This window comes from Aquarana catesbeiana, linkage group LG01, assembly GCF_042186555.1.
Source record: "Aquarana catesbeiana isolate 2022-GZ linkage group LG01, ASM4218655v1, whole genome shotgun sequence".
In the NCBI taxonomy this organism is placed as follows: domain Eukaryota; kingdom Metazoa; phylum Chordata; class Amphibia; order Anura; family Ranidae; genus Aquarana; species Aquarana catesbeiana.
In genome coordinates, this window is record NC_133324.1 from 751767097 (window position 1) to 751783783 (window position 16687).

At 45.0% G+C, this 16687-nt stretch overlaps 1 protein-coding gene across 1 annotated transcript in view; it reads left to right on the forward strand.

Annotated features, from left to right (window-relative positions):
• The first annotated feature begins 6430 nt into the window (after positions 1–6430).
• The window catches only part of ETFDH (electron transfer flavoprotein dehydrogenase), a 48173-nt gene continuing 37916 nt past the window's right edge, over positions 6431–16687 (forward strand). Inside the window, exon 1 of the mRNA XM_073605833.1 lies at positions 6431–6611. Coding sequence (XP_073461934.1) covers positions 6578–6611 — 34 coding nt within the window. The 5' untranslated portion in view covers positions 6431–6577. The remainder of the gene's footprint in view (positions 6612–16687) is intronic.

Here is a 16687-nt window from a genome sequence, read left to right on the forward strand (position 1 = left end):
CCTGAAAAACGCCCCAGTGTGAAAGGGGTCTAACTGTTAAATTTTATGAGATGAAGGAAAAAAAAAAAAAAAAAAAAAAAAAAAAAAAAAAAAAAAAATCGGCATCACATATCAGCCATCGGCCACCGAGATTTCTAAATATCGGCATCGGCCAGAGAAAAACCCATATCGGTCGACCTCTAATTACCAGTTTAGAGTTACAGAGGAGGTCTAGTACTAGAATTATTGCTCTTGCTCTAACGAACGTGGCGATAATTCACATTTGTGGTTTGAACACCGTTTACATTTGCGGGCGTGACTTAAATACGCGTTTGCTTCTGCACACGAGCACGGAGGGATATTTTTTTTTTTTTTACACTGCCCCTTTAAAAAAAAAAAAAAAAAAAATTTTTTTTAGCATTTTTATTACAGTCACAAGGAATGTAAACATCCCTTGTGACAGTAATAGTCACATGTCAGATTTTTTTGGAGGGATCAGGGGTCTATAAGACCCCAAATCCCTACTTTTGAATGCTTTGCAAAAAGGCCAAGTTTGGCTGTTTTGAATACTGACATTTTTTTGAATCAGGCACCTTTACCCTCTTCAGCCCTGGAAGGTTTTACCCCCTTAATGACCAGGCCTTTTTTTGTGATACTACACTGCGTTATTTTAACTGGCAATTGTGCGGTTGTGCGACACTGTACCCAAATAAAAATTGTGTCCTTTTCCCCCCCACAAACAGAGCTTTCTTTTGGTGGTATTTGATCACCTCTGCGGTTTTTATTTTTTGAACTATAAAACAAAAAAAGCGTCAAATTTTGAAAAATAAATAATATTTTTACTTTAGGACTATAAAAACACATCAAATTAAAAAAAAAAAAAAAAAAATTATATATTCTTAATCAATTTAGGCCAATATGTATTTTGCTTCATATTTTTGGTAAAAAAAAAAAAAAAAAATCCCAATAAGTGTATAATGATTGGTTTGCGCAAAAGTTATAGCTTCTACAAACTATGGAATATTTTTATGGCATTTTTTTTTTTTACTAGTAATGGCGGGGCTGCGGCATCGCGGCGGACATCTAACACTTTTTTTGTGAACCAATGACATTATTACAGTGATCAGTGCTAAAAATATGTACTGTTATGCCCCGTACATACGATAGGATTTTCCGACGAAAATATTCAATGGGAGCTTTTAGTCTTAAATTCCGACCGTGTTTAGGCAACATCAGACATTTTCCATCGGAATTTCCGACACACAAAATTTGAGTTCTGGATCTCAAATTTTCCGACAACAAAATCCGTTCTCCTAAATTCTGATCAGGTGTACACAATTCCGACGCACAAAGTTCCACGCATGCTCAGAATCAAGCAGAAGAGCCGCACTGCCTATTGAATTTCATTTTTCTGGGCTCGTCTTATGTGTTGTACGTCACCGCATTCTTGACGTTCGGAATTTCCGACAAGATTTGTGTGACCGTGTGCATGCAAGACAAGTTTGAGCCAACATCCGTCGGAAAAAAAAAAACCATAGATTTTGTTGTCGGAAAACCCTATCGTGTGTACAGGGCATTACTGTCCACCCTATTAGATTGTAAGCTCTTTTGAGCAGGGCCCTCTTAATCCTCTTGTATGTTATTGTATTATAACTGTATTGTCTCCCTTTTATATTGTAAAGCACTGCGTAAACTGTTGGGGCTATATAAATCCTGTATAATAATAATTACCGTACTAATGACACTGGCAGGGAAGGGGTTAACATCAGAGGCAATCAAAGGGTTAAGTGTGTCCCTAGGAGGTGCTTTCTGTGTGTTGGATGGTCTGACTCAGTGTTTCTCAACTCCAGTCCTCAAGGCGCCCCAACAGGTCATGTTTTCAGGGTTTCCATTATTTTGCACAGGTGATTTGATCAGTTTCACTGCCTTAGTAATTACCACAGCCTTTTCATCTGAGGAAAATCCTGAAAACTTAATCTGTTGGGGCGCCTTGAGGACTGGAGTTGAGAAACACTGTCTGACTGGATGAAGACAGATTGGTGTTCCTGCTTAGCAGGAGCACAAGAGCTCTATCTTCTTCCCTGTCAGAGCAGCGATCTGCCTTGTTTACATAGGCAGAACTGTGATCTGCCTCTCTGGGGAATGATCACGGGTGGCCAATGGACTTCGGGTGCGCTAGAACCGATAATTGGCTCCCCTCTGTCCAATCAGCGAGTGCCTCCAGCAGCATGCCCCCAGTGTCTATTGCACAAAATTACATACAGGTACGTTGTTTCGCGCAATAGAGCCGACCTGCCGCAGTACATCTGCGGCAGGCAGTCAGCAAGTGGATGTAAACCCAATGTCATCCTTTCTAAACTACTGCCATAGGGGTTATCTATAAGGATATACATACCTCCTGCATGTATCTTTACCTGTCAAAATGTCTCCCCTCTGTCTGTTATTAGACCCGAAAAACTGCAGATTCTGTGGGCGGGTCTGTTGTCTGGAGCTCAGTGGGTGGAGTTGTGATGTCAGTAGACTCCCCGCTCACCTCTACACTCCCCTTGTCAATATGCATTTTCTCCTGTGTAGTTCTAACACTGAACTTCTGCTATGATCTCTAACATCCAGTGAAAAGACAGGAAAGTAACCACATGACTTCAGCATGCCAAATCATGGTGAGGTGTGGAACAGCCAATCCTTGCAGAGCTGCTGAAGAAAGGAGTGGGGGAGGGAATTAAAAAATAATGCATGTCTTAGACTAGTGCATGAGATGTAAATCACCTGTCACTCACAGCAAGGGGGAGGATTTGACAAAGTTTTTCTCAGTTTGTCAAGATTTTTCTCACTGAACAATAAGAGGATGGCTCAGAGCTGGATTAGCTCTTTGTGGCAAGACTTGGCCCAAATGATAGGAAATTGTATACGCTACAGTATGATATAAAAAAAAAAAAAAAAAAAAAAAAAAAAAAATGGGGGTTTACATCCACTTTAAGGCTCCAGTAAGCCGGAAGTGAGGTCACTTTCTGGGTTTCTAGATCCGAGACCGGATTCCGGATTTGTTCAGGTCTCCGGCCAGCCTGCGAATGTGACGGCTGGTTGCTCGGGCCTCCCGGTGGCACAGGAGCGTTGACATCCACCTTCCGCTGCTTGGGATAACATCGATGGCTTTCTTTTGATGACAGACTGTCAGCTCTAAAAGAACGGTACCGGGGTGAGGCCTGCAACTGTAGGCATCACCCCGGTACAACCACTTGAACCAAATTGACATACAGGTATGTGATTTTGCAGCAAGTGGTTAATCTGGAGGAATGGGCAGCGTAAAGTTGGCCATACATTATACAATTTTCTTATTCAATTTCCTTTAGAGTTACCTTCAACTAAGTAGTGCAAGGGCCTGCCTGATTGCATACATATTGAAAGAGTTTAGGTTTGACCTCATAATTGTATCATTTGGTAAGTCTAAAGGAAACAAGAGAACAAGAGAGAATTGTATAATGTATGGCCAGCCTTAGGCCCCTTTCACACGGTCAGACCATTCAGATCCGCCTGTCAGTTTTGACAGCGGACCTGAATGGGCGCTCCATACTAGTCTATAGAGTGACGGATGTCAGCGGGGACGTGTCCGCTGACATCCGACCCGGTCCGATCCGCTAAAAGCAGACTGATGTCCCCCTACATTCGCATCCGTCGCTATCGGATCGGGTGAGGTCTGATGAAAAACGGACATGTTGTCTGTTTTCATCCGATCCCTCCACAGGCAGCAGCGCTGGACAAGCCCCTCTCCTCTCAGTGAGCGGAGAGGGACCTGTCATCCGCCGGCTCAGCGGAGATATCTCCCACTGAGCTGGCTGACAGAGGCGGACTCCGAGGCAGCGGATCCACCTCGTGGGAATGATACTAACACATTGAAGCCAAACTCCAGCTCACACTTTATAAGCAGTTACAGCAAACCGTGTTCTCCCCTCTTGGGATTAAGGTTTTACATAAAATATAAGCAGATCATTGCATGCAGTCATTGGTAAATGGTTTGTCTCATCCCTGTAACAGAGATACTACATTTGCAAGAGAGCTTGTTCTTTTGAAAAACAGATTAAGGCCAGCCTTACACAATTTCAATCTTTGCCAGTTCTGCAAGATTCAAACCATTAATGGGTAGGCTGAACATACCAAGTTGATCGATTGCCATTTTATCTTGCAATTATTGCAAGCGGCTGCTATAGTCACACAAGCGATAATCACAGTCTTCTCCGGGCGGGGACAGCTTCTGCCATCTGCCCCCGGCCTCCCACCAGGTGAAGAGTTTTTTTTTTGGGTTGAACGAAAAAAAAAAAAAAAAAAAAAACCCTGGACAGCTCCAGTCGGAAACACTGTACTAACTATCCGAAGTTAGTACAGCCATCTTCCCCACCGAGCTGTTGTGTTCTGACAGCGCTGATCGAGAGTCAGTCGGCTACTGGTTTTCCAGCATGCTTGACCAGCTTCTGTCAGGCGCGCGGGGAAGGGGGTCCAGCGGCGGGCCAGATGCGCGCGGGGAAGGGGGCCCAGCGGCGGGCCAGATGCGCGCGGGGAAGGGGGGCCAGATGTGCGGGGGGGGGTTACAGTGGTGGGGCAAATGTGCAGGGGGGGGGTTACAGTGGTGGGGCAGATGTGCAGGGGGGGTTACAGTGGTGGGGCAAATGTGCAGGGGGGGGGGTTACAGTGGTGGGGCAAATGTGCAGGGGGGGGGTTACAGTGGTGGGGCAGATGTGCAGGGGGGGGTTACAGTGGTGGGGCAGATGTGCAGGGGGGGGTTACAGTGGTGGGGCAGATGTGCAGGGGGGGGTTACAGTGGTGGGGCAGATGTGCAGGGGGGGGTTACAGTGGTGGGGCAGATGAGCAGGGGGGGGTTACAGTGGTGGGGCAGATGTGCAGGGGGGGGGTTACAGTGGTGGGGCAGATGTGCAGGGGGGGGGTTACAGTGGTGGGGCAGATGTGCAGGGGGGGGGTTACAGTGGTGGGGCAGATGTGCAGGGGGGGTTACAGTGGTGGGGCAGATGTGCAGGGGGGGGTTACAGTGGTGGGGCAGATGTGCAGGGGGGGTTACAGTGGTGGGGCAGATGTGCAGGGGGGGGGTTACAGTGGTGGGGCAGATGTGCAGGGGGGGGGTTACAGTGGTGGGGCAGATGTGCAGGGGGGGGTTACAGTGGTGGGGCAGATGTGCAAGGGGGGGTTACAGTGGTGGGGCAGATGTGCAAGGGGGGGTTACAGTGGTGGGGCAGATGTGCAGGGGGGGGTTACAGTGGTGGGGCAGATGTGCAGGGGGGGGTTACAGTGGTGGGGCAGATGTGCAGGGGGGGGGTTACAGTGGTGGGGCAGATGTGCAGGGGGGGTTACAGTGGTGGGGCAGATGTGCAGGGGGGGGTTACAGTGGTGGGGCAGATGTGCAGGGGGGGTTACAGTGGCGGGGCAGATGTGCCGGGGGGTTACAGTGGCGGGGCAGATGTGCAGGGGGGGGGGGTTACAGTGGTGGGGCAGATGTGCGAGGGGGGGGTTACAGTGGTGGGGCAGATGTGCGGGAGGGGGGGGGGTTACAGTGGTGGGGCAGATGTGCAGGGGGGGTTACAGTGGTGGGGCAGATGTACGGGGGGGGGGGGGGTTACAGTGGTGGGGCAGATGTACGGGGGGGGGGGTTACAGTGGTGGGGCAGATGTGCAGGGGGGGGGGGTTACAGTGGTGGGGCAGATGTGCAGGGGGGGGGTTACAGTGGTGGGGCAGATGTGCAGGGGGGGTTACAGTGGTGGGGCAGATGTGCAGGAGGGGGGGGTTACAGTGGTGGGGCAGATGTGCGGGAGGGGGGTTACAGTGGTGGGGCAGATGTGCAGGTGAATTGGGGCTGATCTGAGGCGTGAGAGTGCAGGTTATTAATTTCTTGGAGAAATGTATGGAGTGAATAAACAATCCCATAGTGGAAATGTAAAGATTGCTCCGATCCATGCGTGGTGAGGGGTACAGGAAGTAATGGTATTAATACCACCTACACCGCAGCAAAGCGTCCCCAGGTCTAAAGAGATTGTGAATGTCCTAAGTGGTTAGTAGACTTGACTCGTCCGCCACACAGACTATACTCACATCATCAATCTGCAGCTCCACCTCTTCCAACACCTCCTGCGGGTCACCTCTCACAGAAAGCGCCATCTCCTCCTATACACAGACTCGGATTCTCCCGGCTTCTACACAGCCAATTACAGAGCCAGCTTATATCAGCAAATCGGAGAACGTTTTCATACACGCCGCCCTTTTTTTTTTTCTCTTACACAAACTTTATTTACCGCACCACAGTCAGGGCAAGGAAGGACGCAGACAGTTGTGTTCTCCAAGCACAAGGTAGCGCTGTAACACAAAGACAGCCACCAAGCGGCTTCCGCTTCTTCTCTATGGTTGTAGTTTTCCTAGGCAAGGCGGTCATCTCCGGTGCCCTGCTCTGCACTACATCTCCCAGTAGCATTAGCACTGTTGCGGCACATGCGCGGTGGGGGTGGACTGAACTGGGTGCCACTGTCAGAGTACGAAGCTGGAGGGTCAGTTGGGAGTTTATGTGTTCACATAGCGGTGCGTGACAAGAATATCTGTCACCATGTTGTTACATGTCTGCAGATATACAGCACAAGGTAAGAGGAAAGCTGGTCACGTGACTCTCTGGGGTTAGGGGTGTACTGCTGGTCCAGCTTTCTCGGCTCTGTGACTTTGTGGTAGCAGGGTGGGTGTACACTGCAGGTAGAGGTGCCCTGGCTATATCCATTCTCAGTCTGTAGCGCATGAAGCATTGGAGGCAGAGCCTGGCTTATTAGGCTGTGTCTGTGTTTTGTTTTTCTCCTCCGTCCTACAAGTACACCCCAGGCTCGAGCTATTACTCTCCTATATTTGTGCCCCCCCGGCTCCAGTTATTACTCCCCTATATATATATATATATGTGTGCCCCCCTGTCATATGTGTGTATGATTTCTCTCTTGTAGAATGTGTGTCCTTGCATGTTGTTAGTGGGTACAGCAGCCCTGATACTGCCCCTGCTGGTCACATCCCAATGTAGGGGAAAGGTCATCCTTACACAACATCCATGTGGAAGGACTCTCAGCTCCCTACTTCTGCTGTAATGCCTTCCCCTGGAAGGTGCGTCCTGTTTAAACATCCACCTTTAGATTCACATACTGTCAGAATTTTCCACCCGCCCATGCTGGCTTGTTTACCTGGATCTGATCTTGGCTGGCACTCCTCGTCAGGTGAACTAAAGATTACACAACAGACTGGTGTGTCTTTCATAACAATCTAAAATTGGGTCATCCTCACCCTGTTTAAAGGATAAGTTCACCTTTTAAGAAAAATAATATGGGCTTAAAAAAAATAATAATATAACTTTTGTATTTAAAAAAAAAAAAAAAAAAAAGTGCATTTATTATGTTTTACTACAGGAGCCTGGAAAGCATTGTACCAGTGATCAGCAGATCACTGGTGCAATGCAGGACTCCTGCAGGACTCTCAGTGTAAGCTGTCTGCTTGTACCTTGTACATCTTACGGGCAGGCAGTTTCACACTGACAGGAAGAATCAATGAACTAGCAGAGCTCACAGCAACGCCATGGTAGCAAATTGAGAACCACAAGCTGACAGCTCACAAAACTCTGTGAATGAGAGACGTGCCCGTATGGGCGGAGCCCAGCACAGCCGCCCTCTTGTCAAAAAGTGACAGCTGGTACGGGGAACTTCTCCTCTAAGTAGTGCTGTACTTAGAGGGTTTGGATCCCCGAATCGCTGCAGGAGTGGGAACATGTCACATGTTCCACCGTAAAAATTAGTTGAGCATGTAACTTGTTCCCGAATTCAAACTTATCCTTTAACCACTTCCCGCCTGGCCTATAGCAAAATGATGGCCGGGCAGTGGTTCAGTTATTCTGACTGGGCGTCATATGACGTCCAGCAGGATAACAGCCGCAGAGCGCCCGTGGGGGGCACGCTTCGTGGCGATCGATGGTGTGGCAGTCTGACACACCGATCCAGCGGAGGCTCTTTACCACGTGATCAGCTGTGTCCAATCACGGCTGATCACGATGTAAACAGGAAGAGCCTATGATCGGCTTTTTCTCACTCGCGTCTGACAGACGTGAGTAGAGGAGAGCCGATCGGCGGCTCTCCTGATGGGGGTTCTGCGCTGATTATCAGCGCAGCCCCCCCTCTGATGCCCACACTGGACCACCAGGGAAGCCTCCAACATGTGGATGGCCAGGTACGTACCCCATGGCCATCCACATATACAAAAATATGCCAATCAGTGCCCACAAATGCGCACTGACTGACATTATGCAGCAGATCAGACAAGTGATGACCAGCAATGATGCCCATCACTGCCCACCTATCAGTGCCCTGGAGATAGAACAAAGGCGCCAGTTTAAGTGCAGTAAATCACATAATCCTTTAATAAAAGCTGAAAACACAGTACTCACAAAGGTACACTGGTAACAGGCATACGGACACGAACCGCCGGATATCCTAGAGGTGAATGGAATCCGTGTGCTGGATGATGGCTGTGTCCGAAAAGCAAGCTGCTTCGATGGTTGCTGACACTTCCTGTTGTTGGAACACACGCCGACAACCAGGGGGATGAGGTCACTTCTGGAAACTAGAGCCAGTAGGCGACGCGTTTGCAGAGCTTTGCTCCTTCTTCAGGCCTAACGTAGGCTGTGATAGGACTAGGCTTATACAGCTGATGGGCAGCGCTAATAGGTCAAAATGATGCTCAGCTCATTGGATAACAAAGCGGTCACTCGTGGCATACCATTAACATTTAAAACCATTTAAAAACAATGACTAATTCGCATACATCAAGTACTGAGATTTAAAAATCATTAAAAACAAAATAATTGTAAAAAATGTGTAATAAAAGCAAATAGGAAACCAACTAGAAAGCACTCTGGAAGCACTTGTGATCATTGCAATATGTGCATGGGGGGTCATATATGGACCAATATACAGGGCTAAGAGGAAAAAGGAGAACATGCCCATTATGCTGGTTATAGTAAAAATGTAAATCTCTATACCTTCATGTATCACTAATGGATGGGGTAACAGATATAAATTAATGTAAATTTGAATTAGGAATTTTTTTTTAAAAAAGGGGAAGAGGGAGGGAGGAAAGGACAATATCGTGCTAATGTAATAATGAGAAAAAAGGCGAGAAACAAACTTTTTGCATATAAAATTTTTTTTTGGCATATAAATAGATGAATACATTTACTGGAAGCTCGCAGCCTTGTGCTTTAGCACTATGCAGGTGGGAATCTGATAAAAAAAGAGGGGTGGTGGGAGAAGGGGGGGGGGGGGGGTTATATAATGAAAGTGGAAAATTACGAAGTTGCTAGGAAAACTGTGTTGCACAAGTGTTAACTGCAGATGACCTAGCTTGCTTGTGACAATAAAGAGGTAGACCATGGGGATCTTATGAAAAATGGATACGTGTGATAATGTAAAAATGTCAACTGGAAGAGAAAAAAACGAGGTGATAAAAAACACATATAGAGACAAGCAGTCAAATTAGACTGTTAACCTCTATTTCCTCGTTCAAGCCTCCGGGATCGAGGGAGTCAAAGGTGTAAATCCAATACATCTCCCTCTGACAGAGGCGTTTAAAACACTCTGCCAGTGGAAACGGACTCTATATGCCAGACCCTGAGGCCCGACGAGGAATGGTCATGTTTTTGGAGAAAGTGAAGGGGAACACTATGCGTGTCGTCTCCTGCCTCTACGAGATGGCGGTGCTCCCCAAACCTCTTTCTCAAGGTACGTATGGTTCTGCCCACATAGTGCAAACCACACGGGCAGATCAAACAATGGACTACAAACTCTAGTAACTTTTTAACTGTTCCACAATCTGGTATGTTTTGCCTTTGTTGGTAAATTCTTTTTGACCGTGATTGACGTGTGTGCACGTCAAGCATAGTTTTTTGCTACACTGATACATCCCAACAAGGGGGATGAGACATGGAAATGCAATTTTTGGTCCCTGTTGGGATTTGTATTTGCTGGGTGCTACCAGATTTTTAATATCTGTTGTTTTCCTGAACGTGAATTTGGGTTTTGATGTGATAATGGATTTCAACTGTGGGTCTTGGAGTAAAATAGTCCAATGTTTATTCAAAATGCGTTCCATTGCTTTACGTTGGGTATGGAACTGGGTCACAAACCTTACAGGTTCTGTGGGCTGGTCGGTGTCTCTAGATGATGTAGGATGCTCCAACAGGTAGAATTCGAAAGCTTCATCAATAAGTTTAGGTGGAAATGCTTTTTCGATGAATTTTTGTTTTATCAGTGCCTGTCCGTGCAGCCATATCAGTGCCCATCATTGAAGGAGAAAACTTACTTATTTACAATTTTTTTTTTTTTTTTTTTTTAACAGAAACGAAGAAAAACGTAATTTTTTTCAAAATTTTCAGTCTTTTTTTTTTTTTTATTTGTAGCACAAAAAATAAAAATTGCAGAGGTGATCAAATACCACCAAAAGAAAGCTCTATTTGTGGAAACAAAATTATAAAAAAATTGTTTGGGTACAGTGTACATTGGGTACATTCAAATTGCAACAGCGGTGAAAGCTGAAAATTGGCTTGGTATTGAAGTAGTTAACTCTTTCGCTGCCAGAGACGTTTTTGTGTTTTTTGGACGCGTTTAAAAAAAAACATTTTGGGCCTGAAGATTACATAAAACCCCCAAAACATATATTTTCTGAAAGCAGACACTGTAGAACAGGGGTAGGCAACCTTAAAGAGGTGGAGATCTACCTGAAGAACATGGGAGAAGTCAAAGTTTACCGGGCACAATGTCGCTTCCTCACACCTGATTTAAACCTCTAATCACCGTACTAGCCTGTCACAATCGCGTGCATTGCACGGCAATCATGGGTTTAAATCAGGTGGTGGGGAGGCAAGATATCGCCTCTTCACCACCTGTCAAATGCACTCGGATCGATTTTCAGAGGAGCAACAGTGCCTGCTTGACTTGTGAATGAGCCCTTGGTTGCAGTCGGCAGCAGCATCCACAGACCCCATAAACACTATTAGATTTTCTGCAGATTTTTGTCTTCAGATTTACCAAAACCATGTAGTACAAGGGCCTGCCTGATTGCATACAAATTGAAACTCTTAAGGTTTAACCTCATATTATATGGTTTTGGTAAATCTGAAGACAAAAATCTGCAGAAAATCTAATAGTGTGTATGGGGCCTTAGGGCTCATTCACAAGTAAAGTTGGGGGTGGTGGTAAAACCCTGCAATTGAGTCGCAGTTTTGGTTGAAGTTTTGGTGTGCTTTCAGACAGTGCACCAAATCCGCAAGATAAAATAGAAGCCTATGGCTAAGCACAGAAAACCTGCAGGTACACTGCACCCGCGGTGTGGGTAAACCGCAGCACATCAGTGTGAAAGCAGCGCTATACTACTATTATGCCCAGTGTATTGCTTCACACTGACCTGAAAATCTCTTCTTTTATGCTGCTGGCACCAATGAAGACCACTAGCCCGAGGTGGAGTGCAGTTTCTATCCCTCCACATAGGACAGGAGGCATTGGATTATGCGGCTCTTGCTCTCTACTACAGCTCCAACTTTACAAGTAGTCCCTCTGCATTGCAATCTGATGCTCTGGAATGGCAGGTCAGCAAGCCCAGACAACGATCTACCAGTCACCTGTCCACGATCTACTGGTTGCTGACCCCCGCCCTAGAGAATTAAATAGTGGTAGTTCCAATTTTTTATGTCACACAATATTACCACAAAGGTCTAGGAAATGCAGAATTTCTGTAAAAAAAAAAAAAACATACTAAATTTAATTTTAGAGGGAACAGAAACGCAATAAATTACCCAATTTTTTTTGGTATAATATAAAAGCTGAGGTTGCACCGAGTAAATGGATACCCAACATGTCTAGCCTTAAATTTGCACCCGTCTGAGAGATGGGGACAAATTTCAGTACCCTGGATTTTCTATAGGCGATACGTTAAAAGCTCTCTATAGGTCATCAGTTTAGTGTTACGGAGGAGGTCTGGTGCTAGAAATATTAATCTCATTCTGGCGTGTCCGGCGATATGTAACTTGTATCACAATCGACAAATCTATGCATAGGCACCCCGACATGTGTTTAGGTTTGTATGTGTATATATGTGTGTGGGGGGGGGGGGGGGGGGGGATTTCATGTGCTTGGGTGTAACAAATGTTTTTACAATTTAAAATATTTTTACTTAAAGTGATATTAAAGCTTTTTTTTTTTTTTTTTTTAAATAACAAACATGTTATACTTACCTGCTCTGTGCAATTTTTTTTTTTTAAAGAACAGCGTAAAATATAAAAAAATAAAAGGTAAAATAAATAAGGGGGGAAAAAAATGTAAATGCACCCTGTCCCTCTGAGCTCGCGTGCAGAAGTGAACGCATATGTGAGTAGCGCCCGCATATGAAAACGGTGTTCAAACCACACGTGAGGTATCGCCGGGATCGGTAGAGCGAGAGCAATAATTCTAGCCCTAGACCTCCTCTGTAACTCCCAAACATGCAACCTGTAGAATTTTTAAAATTTCGCCTATGGAGGTTTTTAAGGGTAAAAGTTTGTCACCATTCCACACGCAGGCACAATTTTGAAGCGTGACATGTTGGGTATCAATTTACTTGGCGTAACATCTTTCACAGTATAAAAAAAAATTGGGCTAACTTTACTATTGTCTCTTTTGAATTAAAAAAAAAAAAAAAGTGCATTCATTCCAAAAAGAAAAGTGCGCTTGTAAGACCGCTGCGCAAATATGGTGTGACAGAAAGTACTGCAACGACCGCCATTTTATTCTCTAGGGTGTTAGAAAAAAAAACATTTTATAATGCTTGGGGGTTTTTAACTTGTAAAGAACAAATCTCAGAAAGAGGCTTGGTCCTTAAGTGGTTAAGTTATTCCTTTTGGGACAAATGAAGATATGAGAATTAGATGGTGTGCAAGCCTGCCAACATCCTGAATAATGTTAGGGAATAAGTTGCAGCAAAGTGCATGAAGGGGACGACCCTTTGGGCTTTATAGGGCAGGAAAAGAGTAATGGAGAGTAAATATATATATAAAAGGCACAGAAATGCCAACTTTATTAGTATACAAAAATGGATATTTAAAAACCAAATACAGTTCACTTTTAGAGAGTATATCAATGAGTTGGTATGAAATATTTAGACATACAATTGGTATCACCCAGAGCTAAGGATCCTAATTGACCGCCTCAATTTAAAATTGGGTTCGGTTTAGGATTGGTAGCTGTTGTGTACATCCCGACATGTTTCGGAAAATCGCATTCCTTCTTCAGGGGAGTTTACACAGTTGGGTAAAAATATTCTTTTGTCTGAAACATATAATCATAATGACATAGCAAAGACATCAAAACATAGTCTAGAGCCTATTATGCCATTGTACAAAGTAACAAGATATATAGTACTTACATGTTTAGACTCATTGGGAGTAAATAAAACAGACAAGAAAACACGTGCTGGCTGCATGGGTCCACACATGGCAGAAGGTTGTCCATGTGCCTGTATACCGATCCACAGAAGCGCATTCACAAGACACACCTTGTTTTCCCAACAGCGATCAAACTAATGCCACTGTAGGGAAAGATTATACTAGGAGGGTATTGTAAGTTCAAAATTCTCTCATTGTAAAGAGAGGGGAATTGCACAAGACATTAAGGCATACAGCCATGTCTGTATATGGCTTATCAGAAACAGTGTTTACCTTGAGTTGAGCGTCTAAGTGTGTTGCTGACATCCCGGTGGCGGCCAGTGAACTGACACAGGCCGTCCGCGTGTGAGCATTAAAGTACCTGATTCATTTAGATGTCAGCCAATAGAACAAAGGCAGTCAACTCCACCAGTACAGCTGCACGTAATTCCAGCCGATAGCGAGAGTCAGGGTGTCTCTCTGACGGGGGGGGGTGCACGGTGTAGCCACGCCCAGGGAGGGCATGATGACATCACCAGCGGGCAAACACTCGCCGATCGTCACGGAGACGGCGGCGAGAGCGTAGACATGCTCCTCCTGGCGCAGCAAACCAGGGCAGAGACAGAGGCTAGTCTGTCATAAGCCCCCACTGCGCAAGTGGAGCTTACCCGCCGGGTGTCTGCACAAGAGCGGCGCGGCAAGGGCACAGGACTGGGGGCCATCTAGTGGATAAAGGTGAAATGTCAGCCAGCAAGTTTACATGGGGACAAAAAAAAACTATGCAAGAGACCGCAAAGAATGGGCAATATCATTACATGAAGCATAATATGCAGTGTAATTACATGAAACATAACATTAAGTATAAAACAATGGGAACCAGAGATAACCAATATTAAATTACTGAACAACATTGTCATAGTCCATATAAAGAAAAAAATATTATTGTAGTAGAAATTGAAAATTTGAAAGTGCAGTAGGGGCAATATGTTATTGTAACCAGGAAAGGAGGAAAATCTCATAACGTTCCTGGAATTGGTTTCTCATGGTCATTACGATTGTAATAGTACATCGATACCCAAATGAAGAAAAGAAGGGCTAATTAAATGGACAGAGGAGAGAAAAGAAAAAAAGGGGAAGGGACCTCCAAAGGGTGCATTCAAAGAGTGTATTTTAGAGCCAAAAATCTCAGAGGTTCAGTTCACAAACCCCAGAGGAGAATCCAGGAAGGAATGATCTAAAGTTAGAGGAAGTAAACCCTGACGTGACCACTTTTATTGTTTTTCTGTATGCCTTTTTAAGGCTAGAGTACCCTCTTTGGAGGAGTCTTTCTCTTAGTTTGTCAGCTTCATCTTTGAAGGTGATGTCATCTGAACAGTTTCTACGTACTCTAAGGTACTGAGTGTAGGGTATAGATGCTAGCAGGGGTTTAGGATGGAAACTAGTCGCGTGTAGTAGCGAGTTCCCTGCTGTGGGCTTGAGGTACAGCTGGCTTGAGAGGCTACCATCCGGTTGTTTTTTTCACAAGCACATCCAGAAACGTGATCTCTGTTGTGCTATGTGACATGGTAAAGCTAAGATTAAATTTGTTGAGGTTGATAGCAGCTAGAAACTCATATAGGAGCTCAACTGAGCCATCCCATATGACAAACACATCATCTATATATCGTCGCCATGTAAGTACATGGCACATATAGATGAGCAACAAATCATTGGTAAGCAGTGAATGTTCCCACTCCCCCAGGTACAGATTGGCGTACAATGGGGCACAGCATGTCACCATCCCAACGCCCTGTACCTGGAGGTAGTGGGAACCATCAAAGCAAAAGGCATTGTGATATAATATGAATTTTAGAGAATTCAAAATTCTGTATTTTCGGGCTTGCATTCACTAAATTGTGAGAGAGTACATGACGTACCGTCGCAAGGCCCTTTGTATGAGTTATACTGCAGTAAAGGGACTCGACGTCTATAGTGACTAATAGGTCGGCATCAGAAATATGTAAATCCCGAAGGGTTTGTAAAAAAATTCTATGGTGTCATGTATATAGGATGATAACCATCTAAAACCTCTTGTTGAATGCCACTCGGCTGAGGTTTTCAGTGAGATTGCCGCAGCCAGAGATGATAGGTCTGCTGAGTGGTTTTCTTTTTTGATTGTGTAATTTTGGCAACGCATAAAACATGGCTTCTCTGGAATAATCCGTTCTGATAAAATCCCACACATGTTTGGTGGAATGCTGTATCCACAAAGTTGTAAAAATCCCCGGTAAATTTATCAAGTGAAGAACGTTCAATTGGTTGGTACCACTCAGAGTTACAAAGTATATTCATACACATCTCGATGTGCTGGGCATTGTCCATGACCACGACATTGCCACCCTTATCGGATGGTTTGATCACAATGTCGTGGTCACGGGCCAGCGCATCGAGTGCGGCTCGTTCATCACGGTCAAAATTGCTGTTTGGTTTAAGGAAATATTTCATCTTCTCAATATCACCTTTCACAAGTTTTAAAAAGACAGAAGCAGTGTGATTTGAGCTTGGTGATGGGTACACAGTTGATTTCTTTTTCATTTTTCAATGATAAGTCAGGGACATGTGCTAGTGTTTGCGTGGGGGAAACATCATCTGCCGCTGAAAGGAGCGACTCTAATGCCCCGTACACACGGTCGGATTTTCCGACGGAAAATGTGTGATAGGACCTTGTTGTCGGAAATTCCGACCATGTGTAGGCTCCATCACACATTTTCCATCGGATTTTCCGACACACAAAGTTTGAGAGCAGGCTATAAAATTTTCCGACAACAAAATTCGTTGTCGGAAATTCCGATCGTGTGTACACAAATCCGACGGACAAAGTGCCACGCATGCTCAGAATAAATAAAGAGATGAAAGCTATTGGCCACTGCCCCATTTATAGTCCCGACGTACGTGTTTTACGTCACCGCGTTCAGAACGATCGAATTTTCCGACAACTTTGTGTGACCGTGTGTATGCAAGACAAGTTTGAGCCAACATCCGTCGGAAAAAATCCTAGGATTTTGTTGTCGGAATGTCCGAACAAAGTCCGACCGTGTGTACAGGGCATAAGTCAACTGAATCAATGAGATCCTCAGACTCATTCTCTTCCAATAGGGCAATCAAGTTGGCCAGTTCTTGATTGTCCTGACTCGATTGTTCAGGGTTGAAACTTGGTTTCTTCGCATACATACTTTTTAGTAAAATTTTGCGGATAAAGAGGTGGAT